This window comes from Ambystoma mexicanum, chromosome 14, assembly GCF_040938575.1.
Source record: "Ambystoma mexicanum isolate Mex_15411 chromosome 14, UKY_AmexF1_1, whole genome shotgun sequence".
Taxonomy (NCBI): Eukaryota; Metazoa; Chordata; class Amphibia; order Caudata; family Ambystomatidae; genus Ambystoma; species Ambystoma mexicanum.
Genome location: NC_090940.1, coordinates 669,556,248 through 669,575,722, shown reverse-complemented (window position 1 = coordinate 669,575,722; position 19,475 = coordinate 669,556,248). Strand labels below are relative to the sequence as shown.

The 19,475-nt window shown below is 44.8% G+C and overlaps 1 protein-coding gene across 2 annotated transcripts in view; it reads left to right on the top strand.

The window, feature by feature from the left end:
• LOC138527140 (zinc finger protein 282-like) overlaps positions 1-18,820 on the top strand; it is a 103,012-nt gene extending 84,192 nt beyond the window's left edge. Inside the window, exons 4-8 of one of the 2 annotated variants that reach the window (XM_069638235.1) lie at positions 12,142-12,255; positions 12,893-12,961; positions 13,909-14,007; positions 16,241-16,339; positions 17,490-18,820. In XM_069638235.1, coding sequence (XP_069494336.1) covers positions 12,142-12,255; positions 12,893-12,961; positions 13,909-14,007; positions 16,241-16,339; positions 17,490-18,193 — 1,085 coding nt within the window. In that variant the 3' untranslated portion in view covers positions 18,194-18,820. The remainder of the gene's footprint in view (positions 1-12,141; positions 12,256-12,892; positions 12,962-13,908; positions 14,008-16,240; positions 16,340-17,489) is intronic. The other variant, XM_069638236.1, reaches the window with a different exon arrangement.
• Positions 18,821-19,475: the final 655 nt, after the last annotated feature.

Sequence of the window (19,475 nt, the reverse complement as noted above, 5' to 3'; positions counted from 1 at the left end):
TTCATGATGGTAGTATGGACCTTGTGGCAGTGGACGTCTTTTGTTTACAGGATACGTGGCTCCTGGAACCCCCTGTTGTGGATGGGTTTGTACTTTTTTTAAACCCAGTTTACAAGGGGGGTTAAAGGTCAGCCCACCTCCGGTTTACTTTGCAGAATCAGAGCGTATATGTCTGTTGTCCCTACACTTTTTGCTCAACCTAATGAATTTCCCCAGGCTGTTGATTTGGAGTGGGATCCCCAGGTCTATTCGGAACTCAGCTACACTTTGGTGTTGAATATCTATTGGAATCTGATTAAAATAAGTCAGAAAGAATTATTTGAAGCCATCGAAGAGGTTATGTTTAGTTGGCTAACCCTTAGAAATTCAAATATGATTCTCATTTGCGGTGATCTGAACACATTATGCGTTCAACCTCCTTATAGAGGTTGTGACTGAAAAATCGATCATGCTGTAGTTAAGAGGGGGGTGGCATTTCTTTCCCTGATGGATGCATGGGGCCTCTGTATTGTGAATGGCTGCGTCTCATTTGATGACCCTCCCCACCACACATGGGAAAGAGATGCCCTGAGCAATGTGCTGGATTACTTCTTCATTTCTGAAGGGATTTTCACGCCAGTTACATCCTTTATGGTTAAGCCAATAAAACTAAGTGACCATCTCCCCCTCTATTAGCATTGGCAAATCCAAGACACAGGATCTGCACCTGGCGCGTTGCTGTTGGTTTTACAGGTAAATCCTGGGGGTAACCGTCTGGCGTGGAACTATTATAATAAAAAGATATTTAATAACATCCTGGAGGCTCTACTTAAAGGCAAAGACATCCATGTCTTGGGAAAGTCAATTTTGGGTGTGTTTTGTTCACCTACATTGCTACCTGCTAGCCCAGTGATCGCTCCTTACCTCTGATCTTGTATATTTCCCCTACTGCCTAATCTCTCTACCTGCCCATGGCATTATCTGTTTCTCCTATTTATTGCAACTGTTTCTCTATCAACTTTCCGTCCCTTCTCACTAAGTCTGGTAAGAAGAAATTCAAAAAGGAGATCTTGGTTTCTAACCCTAGTCTCCCCATCGCTGATACCTATTCCAGCGCCTCTGCCAGGCAAACCCTCACTGACATCCTCTTTTTTGTTCCTTCACAAGATCTCTGGACCCTTCATATGCTCTGTGCTCTGTCCTGTCTCCTCCTCTTCCATTAATGGTGGCACCCGCTGGGAAGTACATATGGATCTCTTTGACTCCTCTAGAGTCTTTATTAACATCTATCTAAATGGTACTGTCATGGTGCAAGGCCCTTAGGCTAACCTCCTCCTCTTTGATAGGCAGTTACCTCGCCTCATCAACTTCCTCTCATCTCCAGCTGTCCCCTACTCTCTTCCTTTGGCTACCTTGCCCACTTCCGCCTCCTCCTTTGCCGAATCTCAAACTCATTCCACACCTCCGCAGGGCGTACCTACGATCTGTACCCCGCCCCGGAAGGTCTTTAAGTCTGGCAACCTTCTCCATCTCGCCACACTAAATTCTCGCTCAGCCGTTAAACACTCGTCTAACATCTGTCACCTCCTAGAAGAACTCGACCTTGATGTCCTCGGTCTCACCGAGACATGGTTCACAGCCTGCTCTATCACGAGTTTTGACACTCTACTCCCCGACGGCTACAAGATCCTCTCAGCTCCCAGATCCAATCGGCCTGGAGGTGATGTAGCCCTTATCATCCCTGAGTGGATCCCTGCCTCTCTCATTCCCACTCAAGCTTACTCCTCATTTGAATGCCTAGTCTGCAGGCTCTCTCTCTCTCCTAGCCACTCTCTTACTGTTGCTACTCTCTTCTGGCCCCCTGGTCAAAACACCTCTTTTCTCTCTGAGTGGGCTGACCTCTCCTCTTCTCTCTTGGCCTCCACCACTCATCTTCTCCTCCTTGGTGACCTCAACATTCATCTTGATTCTACCTGTCCCTCATCTTCACTCTTTCGCTACCTCTGCGATACACTCTCCCTCTCCATCCTTCCCTCTGGCCTGACTCACTTGGCTGGCCACACACTTGATGTCTTCATCTCATCTGGCCTTGCCCTCTCTACCCCCCTTACCACTCCTCTCTCCTGGAGTGATCATTGCCTCCTTTCCTCTCATCTCTCCATCTCCTCCCCCCAAGCCAAGTCCACTCCTAGATTGCCACCCACCTTCTCAGATATCCGGCCCACGAAGCGTGTGTCAGTCGAGGCCTTTGCTGCAACCTTCTCCCCCCCTCCTCCACCCCAGGCTGACTCACACCCTGACACAGCCCTCTCTCTTCTCTACTCCTCTATTTCTGCTACTCTTGATACTGTTACCCCCGTCATGAGGATCCGTTTGAAGTCCAAAGCCAAGTGCAATTCTTGGTATGACTCTGACCTTGCTACACTTAAACGGAAGTGTAGGGCGGCAGAAAGGAAATGGAGAGCTTCTTGTTCATCCTCTGACAAACTGGCCTGCCGCCTGCTCCAAAGGCAATACCGACTTGCTGTCCACACTAAGAAGAGAGTCCACATACAAGTCTGCGGCATCTAACAACTCGGCCGAACTTTTCGAAATCTGCAAGGAGCTGGCCAACCCTGACGCAGTCTCCGCCCCTCCTCTCTCCTCCCAGGATCTTTGCAATGCCCTTGCCGCTCACTTTATCTCTAAACCCCATGACATCCTGTCCACCCTCTCCTCTGCTCCCCCTCCTCCTCCCTCTCCTTCTCAGCCTGCTGACCCTCCTTCAGCTACCCCTAATACCCCTTTCTCCTCCTTTCCTCTTTTCTCCCCTGATGAGATATCTAGACAAGTCCGATCTATGAAAACCTCATCAAAACAGGTCCATCCCTGTTCCTCTAAAACCATTAAGGACCACATTGACACCCGTGCGCCCGCCCTTGATGATTTATGCAACCGCTCATTTGCCTCTGGCTCTTTCCCCACCCCTCTTAAACTCTCCCTTGTGCATCCTCTCCTCAAGAAATCCACTGCTGATCCGTCATGTCCGTCAAACTACCGCCCAATTTCCATTACTCCCTTTTTGGGCAAGCTCCTGGAAAAGCTGGCCATCTCTCAGCTTAATCTCCATTCTGACTCTGTTGGCTCCCTCCATGACCACCAATCTGGCTTCAGAGCTGCCAGAAGTACGGAAACTGCTCTCCTGAACATCTGTGAAAACCTGCTCTCCAACCTCGATTCTAACATTCCCTCTGTCCTCATCCTACTTGACCTCTCCTCTGCGTTTGACACGGTCAACCATACCACCCTGCTCAATTGTCTTCGTGACAACCTCGGTATCACTGATCAGGCTCTGGCCTGGCTGACCTCTTTTCTCTCTGATCGACCCTCCCAGGTCCCAGGTACAACTTGGGTCCTTCCTATTTTCTATCTCCCTCTCCACATGTGGTGTTCCCCAGGGGTCTATCCTCTCGCCCTGGCTTTTCAACCAATACCTGGCAACTCTCGCTTAGTGCATCTCAATGTTCTGCTCAACTGTCCAGTGCTATGCTGACGACACCCAACTCATTTTCAGGCTTCCTTCAGCCTCCTCCTCTCCTTCCCTCATCTCTGATTGTCTAATCGCCAATCAAAATTGGTGTGCCGCCAATGATCTATGTCTAAATGCCAACAAGACTGAGATCCTCCTTATTGGTACACCATCTCCATCCTTTCCTCTCACTCTCTGGCCGGCCTCCCTTGGCCCTCCTCCCACCCCCACTTGCGCGGCTAAGAACCTCGGGGTTATCTTTGACTCTACACTTTCCTTCTCCGCACACATCTCTGATGTCTCCAAAAAATCTAACTTTTTACTTCAACTCCTTAGAGGTACTCTACCTTTCCTCTCCTTCCCTCAAAAGCTCACTGTCTCCCAAGCTCTGGTTCTTTCCAGACTGGATTACTGTAACAGCCTCTTCCTTAATCTACCTGCCTCCACTCTCCGCCCTCTACAACTAATGCAGAACAGGACTGCGAGACTTGTCCTTGGCCTCAAGCCCTGGGATCGTATCTCTCCAGCCTTGAAAGCCCTTCATTGGCTCCCAGTGGATGCAAGGATTACATTTAAAAACCTCTGCATTGTCCACAAGGCTTTCTGGGGCCTGGGTCCAATGTACCTTCAACTATCCCTCCGTAAATACCTCCCCTTTCGAGCCCTTCGCTCCTCTACATCTAACTCCCTCAGGGTTAGTAGTTTAGCAAAAAACGAGCTGGGGGTAGATCCCTGTCTTCGGCTGGTGCCTCCCTTTGGAACAGCCTTCCGGTCACCTTGAAACTTGAGGATAAACATCTTCGGTTCCGGAAACTTTTCAAGACCTTCCTCTTTGCCTTTGCCTTTGCCCCCCTTCTCCCCTGTTGATCCGTTTCTTCTCATGGCATTGTGCACCTGGACACCCTCTGTTCTTTCGGGCCCAGGTATCTGCTCACCATGCCACCCTCCTGCACTGCCTCCAGGCCACCATCTGCACTAGGGTTCTGCATCTGTATCCATACAGTCCCCCTCCCACGTTTCATCTGCACTTATCAGATATACCTTTCTGACTAACTTTCACCTGCCACTTGCTGGCTGCATTACCATGGTTTAAAGCCCTTATTTATTATGTATTCTATTTAATATTTATTTATGTTTTCTCTCCTCTGCTTCGCACTTTCCACTCCCCCCGCCCCCCTCCTTGCACTTTTCCCCCATTTTCCTTTCCCATGCACTTGCGCTTTCTTAAATGTCACTGGGCCTAGTAAGATCGCTGTTTTTTCTGTTTTTTCTCTCCCTTGTTTCCCTCCCTTTTTGCCTGGTCGCGCTCTAAAACACTTGTGTACGAGCGCGATATAAATAAAATATTTCATTTCATTTCATCTATGAACTGTTGAGTAAAGTGTCCTATGTAGTATTGCTCAATACTGTCTTCAGTAGAATGCGGCCTCGCAACAAAGCCTTGGTTATTTATAAGCACATATTCAAGCCCGTGCTTCAAGTCAGTATAAAGGATTTGCTTAGAAGGCTGCGTGATATTCCTTCAACAAATCTGATCCACCGTAGATGTCTCAAAACTGTGCATAGGAACTGTATTCAAAACTATGGGCCCACCCAGCTGCTACAGTACTCTGAGAATGCTCCAGGTAATGGTCTCCAAAGATACTCGTTCTTTCTGGAGCCTCCTAAATTCAGATCTTTAATGCCAATCTAAGTTCCAGGTAAACCCTATACATGAGTCAAAATGGGTGAGGCACTTTTCTAACATCTATGGTGGTGTGAGCGAAGACAAAGCCCCTCAGGAGACCGCCTTGGACGCGCCCTGGAGGTTGAACATGGACCTGGAAACCCTGACTGGTTTGATCACTGGTAGCTCCAACTCAAGGGCGCCAGGCCCTGAGGGGATGTCCATGATGGTATTGAAAGGTAATCCGATTTTCTGGGCAGACCTCTTATTAAAATCTTTAGGAGGGTCTTTACTAACCATAAGTTGCCTGACTCATGGTTGAACTCTATCTTGGTCCCGATTTTTAAAAAAAGTGGTCCCGGTCTAACACTGCTAACTACCGCACCATCCCACTTTTAGATGTTCCATTAAAATCATTTGCTTCCATATTGCTTCGTCATTTGCTCGCATTGGTTAAGGGGGCAGGGAGGCTCTATCCCCATCAAACGTGCTTTATGAAAAGGAATGGGGACAAATGCAAACAGGCTTGTCTTGAGTCTCCTAAAATTTGAAGCCGTCACTTGTGTTTATTTCGTTCATTGACTTTTCAATGGCATTTGATAGTGTCGACTGGGGTGTGTTGTGGCAAAAGCTTTTGAATTGGGTTTGCCCAAAGGGACTCTTGAGTATGATCATTGCCTTGCATTCTAACACATCTGTTAGGGTGAGACTAAATTGAAGGGGAGCTTTGTCAGTATGATTCAAAGTAGGCACGGCCTCAAGCAAGGCTGCGTCCTAGCTCCCCTCCTATTTAATCTCTTTATCTCTGATACTGCAGGTGCCTTCACAGAGAGACAATGCTTCCCGCCCTATTTAGCAGACAGTAGGACAAATTATCTTCTGTATGCTGATGACCTAGTCTTGTTGGATCTCACCCGATCGGCCTACAAAGACAACTTACAGGCTTGGCAGAATATACGAGGTGTAATAAATGAATGATTAATGTCTTTCAATTCAGGGCTGGTAAGAGAAGACATTATAGTAATTACTGGTGGTTCTTGGGAAACTCTATGATTGAGCAAGTACCGAAGTTTGTTTATCTGGGATTTTATCTGTTTGAAGGTCACAGCCACAATTAATCCTCTTCCCAACAAAAGTTTAAGATTACATACTTGGCAGCTAAGGCTTGCCTCATCAATAAGAAATGTGGGTATTTTTCAATAGTACCAGTTGGTGGAGTTTTACAATAATAAACTACTCCCAGTAAATACATATGGGGCTGAAACGCTACTCTTCTAACCAATGACCTACTGTGGCAAACTAGAGGGCCGCTTTTGGAGAAGAGATTTAACTTTGCTACCGCGAGTTCCAGCAGCAGTGCTACGATGCGGGCTGCGGCTCTTGTCAATTGCTGCCCATGTTGCTTGGAAACCACTATGCCATATGTCTAAAATCATGTCTGGTGAAATGCCCTCGTTGTGGTTGGAATTGATACTGGTTAATGAGAGAAAGTGCGTGCCTCTTTTAATAAATGGATCCTGAATTGTAATGACATCATGACTAAATGAGAAGTAAACTTGTCAACATTGCAGGCTACTCCCCTCCATGTTAAGAAGAAAATGTGGGAGTGGGACTAGATGTTTACTATTCAGGAAGTTTGTGGCTTTAAGTCCTTTTGTTGAGTGCTCCTCAACGTGAGATCTTTGGGCATTTTACCAAACTAAATGCTCAGATTTCTGTGTTCTCACTGGAGATCCCAATTTTTGTGCTTGCAGCTCAACCTGCTCCCGTCGAGAGACGTTCTGGGGCACAAGAGGGGGTTGAGCGCAACCTAAGAACCTGCAGGTTCTGTAAGTCGGAGAGTACCATTGAAACCATTATTCATGTGTTACTGTAATGTGAGTCTTTACATGATTGTTGTATTTTGAACTTTGAGCACCTTTTTCAAGATTTTAAAAGTTTATCAAGTGGGGTTGTATGGCAACAAATCATGACATCCAAAAATAATCATTGGGGACTGGCAGCTTTAAGTTTCTTGAAAGATTGTTTACGGAATGGGCGCCCAACTGTGTCTGAGTGTTTTTTCTTTTGTATTCATACTGTGAAATTATGTATTTATCAGTGTTCTTATGAAGTCTTGTTAAATATCATGAATTGTAATGATTGGTTTTAATCTGTTTTGGATTTATAACTGAAAAAATGCGTTCAGAATATATTTGACAATAAACGAAAAATTTAGAAAAATAAACAAATTGGCAGATAAATTAAGAGTTCATGCCGTATCTCAGGCCACATAGTGGGGAAGAGAGAACAGGCAACAAAATATTCTCTCAGCTCCAAAGGGGTGAGGGACCAATGAGACATGCTGTGCCAGACCCAGAACAAGTTCTTAGAACACATTTGGCTCAGTAATATAATTCTGTAGGGTGGAGTCTATGGGCAAACCCACAGTTTTTTCTTTTATCAAGCCAAAGCACTGTTGATCTGTTCAAGTTTGCATGCTCGGATATTCATATGTGTAGTCCAGGTTAGAGGGATTTCCCCATGTTTAAACTTAGATGGCTTTTGGCTATGTAATCAGTGCAACTGCAAATTTAGATTTTGTAAGACTCACTGAGCAGACGCCAAAATAACATGTTCATATGTATAAGCCACTATAGAGGTGTTCCTGTCTTCCACTCTCCCTTTATTAGCTGCGAGTTTATTAAAAGCTGGAGATAACGCGTTGACAAAGGTGGAAAGTCAGGGGCACCCATACGAGTCATGCCTAACTCCTTGTTTAATGGAAACTCATGATGGACTTCTCCAGGCCCATTCCTACCCCTGGCCTGACGAGCCCTATGCATACCAGGGCTGAAACAAGCATGTCACAAAGCTCAGACCGAGTCACTGAATCGAGAGATCCATAACGCTTGGTGGGGATTGATGACTAGGAACAGACTTTTCTGCATGAAATTGAAGTAACTTTTAATATCTGTTCAGCTGCCCCAGGATCTTCCACAAGACGATACTGGGCATCATTAAGGGCATCACGCTGCTGCATTCAGGCCAGATGTGTATGATGGGCTACTCTTGCATCGTCTATCGGGTAACATTTGGCCCATGTCTGGTTGCCTTTCCCAAAACCTTGAAGAATTAATGGAAATTTCTGTTAAGCAGGCAATGTTTCAAAGTAAACACAATATTTAAAAGAGATGTGACCAATAATGCCCATGTTATGATCCCTATTTAAATCATTTTTAGCAGGACGAAGGCAAGTCCAGGAGATTTAGGAGACGCCAAACTTATCAGAACAGCCTATATTTCCTTGAGTGTAAGAACCATGCACGCTTCAGTGCCAGAGTCCAACACTGATTCTTTTTTCCAAAGGCGTGGGAACCTTCGTTTGAGGAAGAACTGTTTTATTATCAGAGTTATAAACCTTATTGAAATGTTCAATCCAAGTCACCACAGTAATGCAACAAGTCAAGCGAGATGGAGCTAAAAAAGGGCGTAAAAGAAGCCACTGTGTGATGAATCAAGGGAATTCCTCCCTTTTCACCAGGGCGACCCCGTGAGTCTAGGGTGGTGAGCTCGCTCTGCAACACCCTCCCTAGGGGTCGAGGCAAGTGGGACCTCACCAGGAAAGACTCCTCTTTTGGAGACAAGGACTCCCGTTCCAGTGAGGAACTCCCTGATGCCCTCCAAGTGATGGCTTATATGGACTTACTTAATACACCAGAACGTTATCGGTTTCATTAAGATCAAGTGAACCAGCATTATCAACATCAAGAAACTGAGGATATCCCTTTTAATAAGAGTCTCCAATGGACTGTGCCAAGGATGATGAAAAGGGATGAAAAGCCAAAGAACCAGTGAGAGATGGTGGACAGCTGAGAATACCAGGGGTAGCCAATGTACGTAAGAGAGCAAAAGGAGGCAGAGCTGTCGCAGAATGCAGAGCCTGTGTAAGCCAGAGCGGCACCAGCTTGGAACGAGAAACGCTGGAAGACTGGCATGCGAGAACAGAGGAATTGCAAACAAGTTGGAACCAAGAGTTTGGTGGTGGTGTGACCACGCAGCAATCGTGGTGGGCAGTCGGCCCACACATCGATGTTGACACCACCAGCGGGAGTGAGCAACCCTCAAAGGAAATCCAGGCAACAGTTTTGTCCACAAGGTGAGAGCGGGACGCATATCAAACGGATGTTGCGGACAGTAAACGTGGAGCTACAAGAAGCCGAGAGAGAGCCCAAAGTCCTACGGGTGCCAGCAAAGTTACCCCTGAAGACAGAAGGTAAACGGGGAACAGGAATACTTGAAAGTTAAAAGGGACTCAATATCAGTTAAACAAAACTCATCCCAGTACTGATGTGAAAAGACTTGGAAACAAGCAGATGAATCATGACTGTAATAATGAGATAAAGAGAAACAGGAAAACCACAGAAGGGAAGAGAAATAGAATTGGAATCCTGTTTCACCTGAACTGTGTAATGAGATGAAGAGAAACCCAAACCCCACAGAATGGGACAAAAATAGGATTGAACGCGTAATACCTCAGAACTGTGCTAATGGGATAAAGAGGAACAGGAAACCCACAGAAGAGAAGAGAAAAAGAGTGGAGTTGGAATCTTATTGCCTTGGGAAAATGGAAAGGTCAAGGCACATCCCGAAGATAAGAAAGAACAGAAACCAAAGTACACATTTGGGGAGTCAAGACCCGTGAGGTGAGGAAGATAAATGCCATACATGAAAGAGCACCTCAGGAAGAGCTGCAACCAGCTCCCTACGAGAACTGCCGGGCCTGGCTGAACGCGTAAGCAGAGACTATTTATATATGGTCTATTGAGTAAAACACTGCGAAGAAACACACCAGCCAGGAGAAGGGAGTCATTTTGCTGGCCTTAGTGATACTAGTGGCAGGGTCAGCTAGGCTAGATTTGGACAGTGGACAGACTTGTTTTCGATGTCCACGCTGACTGATGAGCACCGTAGTTAGTAAAATATGTAGGGAACACCCCATAGACATTGGGAAAGGTAGACCTTATTTTACTTTATATAAACTATATGGTAAAAATGTCTTTAGAGCGTCTGCGTTCTCCTTCTGATCTGCCACACCACACTCTCCAGAAATTAAAATCATCCCGTGAGCAAGAAGCTTGTTGGAATTCCTCCCACTCCGTCTTCGGTGTCAGGTAATATTATCCCCACCAATAATATTGTCATATATATGGTCGTGGGGGTAAGGCCATAGGTGATATTATTGCTGGGGATAAATTATGGGCTAAATGGGACTGGGGGTTGCGGGGGCTGTCCCCCGCTCCCTTTTAGAAAATATGGGGGTTTTGGGCGTGTCCCCCGCAGGTTCATAGCTTAATATCATCGCAAAAATATGGCGATATTTTGTATGGCGATATTTTTGTGGGGATATTAATACATGGAACCCCGTCTTCTTGAGCAGCTTCTTTCCAGGTGACACAGCAATTGGAATATTTACTCCTTCATGAGGCAATAACGGATTCCTACAGGATATTTTCAAAGCGACCAGGAGCGCATGTCGCATGTTTATAGAACCGGCCCCCAGGAACGGGATTTAAATTGTGGCCTGCTGCTGTGACAAACCTCTTGCCGTTGGCCACAATGTTCTCATGATCCTTAAACTTCTAAATCTTGGACGTGTTTGGATCTAAAGAGTTTCCAATGTCCTCAAGTGATAGAATAAGTATGTACACTTAGATCCTTATGTAAAATCTCCCACCTTACGTTCTTCCTATTGCTCGTAACGTCACCCACATCCCCTGCACTTAGATCTACGATTTATTCACACAGAGAAGCATACAAAAGCCTCAATGGCAAATAAAAAGTGGCCTATGTCTCCCGAAACATAACTTGGCTGTCTCAGAAGCAAACGCACAGCTGGATATTTTATTTACCAATTCTGCTATGTTTCAAGATGACACTTTCAGGCTAGAGGAACGATTACATCTGCACCCTCGCAGCCCAACATCCTTGTGGTAGGAGCTATAGGTGGGGGTTCAGCGTACACTAAAGAAGTAGAGACTGAAGGGTTTGAGAAATCCATGGGTTGAGATGGGCAATAATTCACTTGACTCATGGGAGAGAGTAAAACCTCTATCCACACTCTCCAAGTGAGTGGTCTGGACAATAACCCCAGAACTCCCCCTTTGTGTCACACTCAAAGTGAGGGGTTCAGACAATAACCTTAGAACTCCCCCTTGCAGCACACTCCAAGTGAGGAGGTCGGACAATGACCCCAGTACTCCCCCTCGCTACATTCTCTAAGTGAGGGCTCTGGACAATAACCCCTGAACTCCTCCTGGCCACACTCTCCAAGTGAAATGTCCATACACTAACCGCAGAACTCCCCCTTGCCACACTCTCTAAGTGAGGGCTCTGGACAATAACCCCAAGTGAGGGAACTGAACAATAACCCCAGAATTCTCCCTCTCTGCACTCTCCAAGTGAGGGCTCTGGACAATAACCCCAGTACTAAGGTTAGTCATCATGTGAGAGGACAGTGCTGGTGCTTATAGAATGCAGGAACCTCCGTAAAGCACAGTAATCAGATTTAAGAGTTGGTGACCAGGGTGAGAAAGGAACTAGAGCCAACATCTCGGAGCCCCGGCTCCGACAAACCTAGTGCCCAATCTTAATAACAGATGGATGGAGCCACATACCTTCCCCCATATGAGCAGGTAAAGCAACCCCCTCTCAAAAAGCTTATGACCACCGCCTAACTAACCGCATTTCCATGTGTAAATGTTGTCATCCCATCATACTTGCCCCAATCCACCAATTGCTCATAACCAATGCATAGATTTGTAATTGCATGCCTGAGGCGTTTCACTGCTATAATGTTTTGGGGCGTGGGGGTCGCCCTTGGGTAGAATAAAAGGCGGGATAATCCCAAAGGAAGGATGTGGTGGCACCAGTGAAACATCAGCTGGACATTAGAAGGGAAATCCTGGCCAGCAAGTGACCATCACTGATGTTTGTCTTTCCACGACAGGTGAAATGGTTCCTCATCCTGATCGCCAAGTTCGCATGAAGAGAGGGGCACACATGCATCTGAATAACCCCCAGGACACAGAAGAGGAGGACATGGATGATTGTCTTATTACAGGTGAAGAACGCTCATCTCCTGCTGCATCACAAATTCACATCTAAAAATAAGTCTTTCCACTCAAGATACAAAGTATTTAACTTTCTTTTATCCCTTGTTACCGTGAAACAGATGTGCTCTGTAACCATATGTCCACATCTTTCAGAAAGTCATGTTGCAGCCACGTCAGTCCAAACAACCACCACAATGGCTTTAGCTGTGGCGGTGATGCTTCTCTTCAGACCCACACAGCCTAATGATGCTCTAACTAATGGGCTCTATTTCCACTTCACCACAAGTGCCTGCAAGGTCCTGAACATTAAACTAAATACCAATGCTATTTTCTTGTTTGGACAGGTGGGGTCTTAGACCAAAATAGGAAGGTGTGAGAGGGCTAACATTGGTACAGTGCAGCTGTGCATCCTCCTGGTGGTCCAGAAAGGCTCTTCTGACCTGTTCCAAAACTGTGACCCTGAAAGGGTTGAATCTGAATTGAATGCATCATCGCACAAATGGTTTCACACCTTCCCCTTCGATTGGGAACAATATTGATTAGTTGTGTTGCATTTTTGAAATGGTTAGAACAATTTGTTTTCTTTGTAAAACCAGTAGCGGTATTAACTTGTGCATAATTTGTTTTGTTTGCTGCGGCTTGAAGAACCAGATTCAGTTTTCATCGCTCATCCTGGTCAAGAATTTAGTGAAAGCAAAACGGCCTCAAGCCCAGGTGTGTTACTAATAGTCTTAATGGCTACACATGACATCCTAACTCCTTTCCCCACTATGTACTGTTGTGCTTTTATGTGTCTGTGCTTATTTAATCGTTGGTAATTTTAAGAACAGATGGTCTACCATTATTGCATTAAGAAGTAGTTTAATAATAAAAGGCCTCTCATTAGTGGAGGACACAGAGTCTGGGAAGTCCCTGCATCTGCATGGCTCGGGTTTTGGGTAGAGAGGGTTCAGACCCGGGAGGCTAGTGCTCTGGTCTTGAGCTGTTTCACTGCTGGCTGTTGGTTGATTTTAACCTCTTTTTTTATATGCGGGTCAATGAAGCAACCTCTTTGTAATGGCTTCCAGTTGCATGTGGGCCTTGCCGCAGGAGATTAACTTGACTAGTTAGTTTATAGGGTTCCCTGATACAATTCAGACAGTAACAAGCTATTGCTTCCATTTTTGCATCACCTGAAAAGTCCCTTCAATGCATTTCTGCACCATTATTGTGGATTTCCCAACCTAATCGCAACTTTATCATAGGGCCACTAATGCCTGCCTGCTTCTGATAAGGCTCTCAGGCAGCCAGGTACACGTAACCCTGCCCCCCTCCAGCCCCCAGTCACCCCTCCACCCTGAGTCAGCCAGAAGGTTCCCTTGTTGGTAGAAAGTACTACAATCCGTGCCAGCTTCTGTTAAGGCTCTCAGATGCCAGTAACCCTTTCTCCCCTAAGTCAATTTGAAAGTTCTCTGCATTGAATAAAATCCTTCAGCACCTGCCAGCTCCTTGCGAGTTCCTTTGATAACCAGCTACACGTCACCTGACCTCTGTCTGTTATTTGGTACTCTGAAACTTCCGCAAAGTATAACTTCCTCTCCATTGAAAATATTTCATTTTAAGAAATGTGCATGCCTCCATGTCAACATGACAGACACATATTTGTTTTATTTCGGTACCAGGGCATGAAATTATTTCATTCCACATTAAAGATGAAAAAAAGATCTATTGCATTGATGACCAGGACAGCGCGCGAGCAGAAAACCTCAACAGCACCACAGGTAAGTCAGTAGTTAAAGAGCTGCGTGGGATCAGGTGCCACATGTTTCTATGATCACACTTCAATTCCCGATAGAAGCACACATTGTGCGTCTTTTGTATCATCCATGTCCTCTGCATAGTGACATATATTTCAAATCAATCCAATGTGTTCTATAAAATGTAACCTAAATGGAGGAATGCCCTGGCCCCTTATCCTGTTGCATCCAGCTGTAGAAATCGTCTCGTGATTCCTGGCGTTTCCGCGGCCCTGCTTGCTCTTGCACCGATTCTTCCCCTCTTTGCTGGCGAGCCCCTTGGCTCCGCCACACCGACTCATGCCTCCAGCTTCCGCACACCTCCAAGGGAGATGCAACATCTTCTCCTGAGCCTCTTCTCACTGTTTGTTTTCCATTTTTAAATGTCCCGCGTACCAGTGCTTTCTCAAAACAACTAGCAGGCTCATTGAGCTTGAGGCTCCTGCTGCTCAGCATCATTTCCTTCATCCTCCTCGTCCCAGTACTTCGGTGGTTGTGGGAATTGGAGTCCACTGATATCAACTTATGCACAGTACTTGGAGAACCTCTCTCAATGATTCCATATGAGGGATCAGTTCTATATGTACGGAAATTAGAACTGCAAAAGGTTTTCTGGGACCTTTTACTTTTCAGACAATTAATGGGAGTTTGGCCCAAGGGGTATTGGGAAAAGATTTTTTTTAATGTTTCCTAAAGTGGGTGGGGGAACAGTCGCATGGCAATAGGCCATGAGAGTTTTGGCTACAAGGGAGTCTTTCTCATGGGCAAATGGGTGATACCACGTCTCATCCAATGAAAGCATGACATCTCCCCTGAGGTTTTCTCCCCCCATGTGATCCTCCCTCATACAGCCGCCTCAAAGATCAGGATCAGGTAGAGGCTGCCGTCCCTTGGCCATATGGCAGGAGGTCACCGCCAGGGGATCCGTGATGACTCCATCAGATTCATTACAGTAGCCACACGTTTACCCTCCTGATGTTTAACCTGCAACTCCCATGATATGTTACCATTACCTAGACTGGCTGGAGATGGTGGGAGTCTGGACGGTGGCCGACTGGCTACCTGTACTATATATCTATGAAGTAATGGTGCAGCACTGAGAGAAAATAAAATAACCAACACCAAACTAACATACTTAAAATACACTAACACTCACCAACCAAAGTGTGTGTTGGTAAGGACATTAGGAGACACTCTCTACTATGGCATACCAGGACCAATTACATATATAATTAACATTATAGGGATCAATCATGGCTGTGATGCGAGAATATAAAACATGCACAGGACACTGCCCACTCCTGCTTCTCATGCCAGTGAGCACCTCACCCATGTGCACCGTGGCATGAAAGGGAAGGGTTACGTGAGGGTGAATAGTGTAAAAGCACGACATCATTGCCTTGAGATGACGGCCCTGCACTTCTCTGTGTAACCAGTGGTACAGCAGTATGTATTATGAGTAGAAATCCAGAGCCATAGTGTGCACTGCTGTTTAACTAGGACACAAAGAGAGTAGGCCAATCCAGGGACGCGTGAGCGATACATAGAGTCAATATATTCTAGATGTCTGAATACAAGTGTGTCTTCAGTTTCTAGCACCTGCGGAGAGGCGATATGAGCATATATCCCCACCGAGTAGCTTTTACTTCAGGGGCTGAGGAGCGGAATACCTCCGCTTCTCCTGTGGGAGGTGATCCAACAGGCAGGCACAGGGGTACTCGACGCATGTGAGCACCTGGCAAGGCGAGGCCTGCTCTCCAGTTTAGTCTCTGGACCCATGGGCAGCAGGCATTGTCTAAAAAGCATTCTCTAATGAGGCCTAAGTACTGCAAATATAGTCCAGGACTAAAGGCTCCACCACTTACTAAACTAACTTCTCTCTCAGTCCCTCACCAGTGGAGAGAGAAGATCATTCAAGGCAGGCGGGTAGACTTGAATTCTTCCAGTGCCTGTAAGCTCATGAAAAGCTCTGTGATCGCCTGGTGAAGTTATCTGCTCGACTGCCAGTCAAGGTGGTCTGATAGGAAAAGCTCTCTTCTGCCCGGGTACAGGTCCCCTCATATCCCCGGACATCCCCTCAGTGCCTATCTATAAAGAGCAATTCCCTACCCCAAAACATGTTTGCACCAGAAACTGTTTCATGTTCAGGAATGTGCACCTCTATATGGTGTGACAGTGAAATTGTGGATATATGTGTATGTTTCTATTTTTGTAACAGGCCATGAGATCATTTCTATCTGCATAAAAGATGAAAAAGAGGTCTATTGCATCGATGACCAGGATGGCGCGGATGTAGAAGGCCCCCGCAAACCCACCGGTGAGCAAATAGTTTGCAGCTTCTTGCAATCACTATTCTCGTGTTTGCATGAATACACTTCAAAACCCAATGGTAACATGCGTGGTGTTTCTTTTGTACATTCATGCACACTCCTCTGCATAGTGCGTTTTATTGTCAATTAACTCGGTTTGTACTATCAAATATGCCCTGAATGTAGGAACATCTTTGCTCATTTTTCTCGCTTCTTAGTATGAGCACACCATCATCTCATACAGGAAACACACAGAGTTTCCTCATGTCAGAAGCTTTCTCTGTCTTCTGACTTTGTGTTCTTTCTGATTTTCTGAAGTCATTAGTTAAGGCTTAGTAAGGATAACTATAGTAATTGTATACTATTATTGTCATGAGAATAATTGGCCATAGCTATTTTATTGATCCTGTTAGAAACCACCAGTCTTCCTCCTGGATTTGAGGTCCAGTTGTTTGTCTGATGAGTAGAAAGCCCAGCCAGTGAGCGCTGCAGTGATTGGGGACTGCCTCTGTTCTCTGTATCGTTCCCTACGAGTGTCTATGACTGTTAGAAATGTCATCCCTATTGTTCAATGCAGATAAATTCAAATATTTAAGCAAAATAACTCAATGGACACATGTCATTCTGCCATTGCAAGGGGTACAATACATAGGTATAGGTTTGGGAAGAAGTATCACTTATTTAACATAGCAAGTCATGTACAATAGAAAAGAGGGTTACTTATTGGACGTTTACTGCCATCAGTTCATTGTGTTCAGAGCCATAATACTAATGTTTGGAAAACCAAATTGCCAATTGCCTTGGAAATAGCTTCTACCAGTCCTACAGTAGCCCGTTTGATGGCGTATACGTAGTGAATTATCTCCTCTTTCTAAATATACTTTTATTTTAGGAGTATGGCTGTTATCAAGAGAAGGTTTCAACATTTTGAATGAACACCTTCAACCCACACACACACACCTGTGATCTGCAATACCTTGATAAAACAGAACTATATTGGAGGTTATTTTTGTAGACCAACCATAGTTGTTTTTATAGGTGGTAATATATTACATTTTTACATATATATGAACATAGAACATTTTATAAAACAACTGCTTTTTCATGGAAAATGTCTTGAGTAGTAGAAAACGAATAACTATAATTTCAATCCAACAGGTAATGAAAACACGAGAAGAGAAAAAGAACATACTGAGTATATACATTGTAAGAAAACAGCAGCACCCTTTAAACCATCATCAAAGAAAGCGATCACTAAGAAGCTTCAGATCTCTCAAGTGGGAATTCCTTTGAGAAGCCAGCTGCAGTCCGAATGTTTCTGGCAAGAGAGGGCCGAAGACTCTTTTCAATGTGAAAACGTTTTGAGCAATTCTGACCTTTTTGGGTCATACCAAGGAAGGCCCAGAGAAGGAATGTCACAGAAATATGACAATTATGAGAGTAATCCAGAAGATCCCATGTTTTCTAATGGTCTTTCGGAAACACAGCCGTACCAAACATATGATTGTCCTGAATTTGATGAACACTATGCTCTTCAGGGAGAGCTTTCTGGAGAACATTCCAAACAGAGGCCCTATGCATGTACTGATTGTGAGAAAAGCTTCATTTATAAGGCAAATCTTATCAAGCATTATGTTACACATACAGGTGAAAAACCATGTACGTGCACTTTTTGTCATAAAAGATTCAATAGGAAAGACAATCTGAAAAGACACATGAGAATGCATACCGGAGAGCGGCCCTATAAATGTACTGAATGTGGCAAAAGCTTTACTTGGAAAGAAAGTTTAAAGCTTCATCAAAGAAAACATGCTGAAAATCAACCACTATCAAGAAAATACACGAACAAGCAGGGAAGGTAATGAAAGCCTTAGTATATAATACAACAACACTAAAAATACCAGGACTGATGGATCAGTGATCAGAGGGATAACCGTAGAGGATTTAACAGATGGCATCAACAACAAAGAAAGAAAGAAGAACCAAGAACACAAATCAACCAAACAACCTGGCTCCAGTGCACGTAAGGCAAGTGGGCCAAAAATGATTGGGGTAGTGCTTTGTATTCCAAAGTCAGAAGAAACAGAAGCGCAATGTCAGACATGCTGTTAGCACTTCAATAAGATGAAAGGCTAGAATGTGCAGAGCCCAGGATATCAAACGATACAAGCATACATGGCACTTGATAAAGCAGAACCAAAAGGAATAGATCCATTAAGTGTGACGTGTGATTCTACCATATGGTTTACTGCTAAGTGGAACAATAAGGACCACGAAAATTCCAAGCTTCACAGAGACCCTAAATCCTTATCAAACAGGTGTTTTATTAGGGGCCTTCATTAATTAAGTCAGAGGAACTTTTTAACTTTATTCTTTAGTTCATATGTATATTTGTTTAATGTAATTCTCTGTTTGTAAATGTTTTTATTTGTGTGCTTGCATGAAAGTCTCATGTAGATGAAAGTGCTAAATAAACTGCACAAATTAAAGCCAGCTATTACTGGATTGTCCACTTAGGGAAAAACGGACTCTCTGCGAGAGACATGCAGCTAACAGAGGTGCGTAAAATAAGGATGGGTGGGTACTTAAAAGTGAGAGGTGGTATGGGCCATGTCTCACCATGCTGTTAAGAAAGAAAACTGGTATAATGTTAGAAAATGGCTATCATATGTTGGCAAAGAAAATAATTATCTCTCCTGATGCTCTTGGACAGAGTTACTCTTGGGGTTTCAGCAAAAGGTAGCATAGCACCAATCGGACCCCCAAAATAAGTGGAAAGTAGTCATTCAATAATCATAAAAGAGCAAGGAGTATATATTCCTCTGAGCCATATCAGCAAGGCATTGTGGGTATGCAGACAAGCCCAAATGCAAGCTGTTGTCATCAGGAAATTGTCTTTGAGTGCAGTGCTACTTCATACATAGCTCAGTCAATCCAAGACAGTCATTTTGCAAGGCTGTCAGGACAACTACATACCTCCTTTCCCCCTTATTAGGGATCATCAGTGCAATATAGCCCCGACAGATTTGTGGTTGGAGAATTGGGGCATGTATACAAAATACCAATAAAGTTATGGTGTACTTGAAAAGGCTGGGAAACAAAGTTTCACCTGAAATGTGAAAGCAGGATAGTCCATTCGAACCA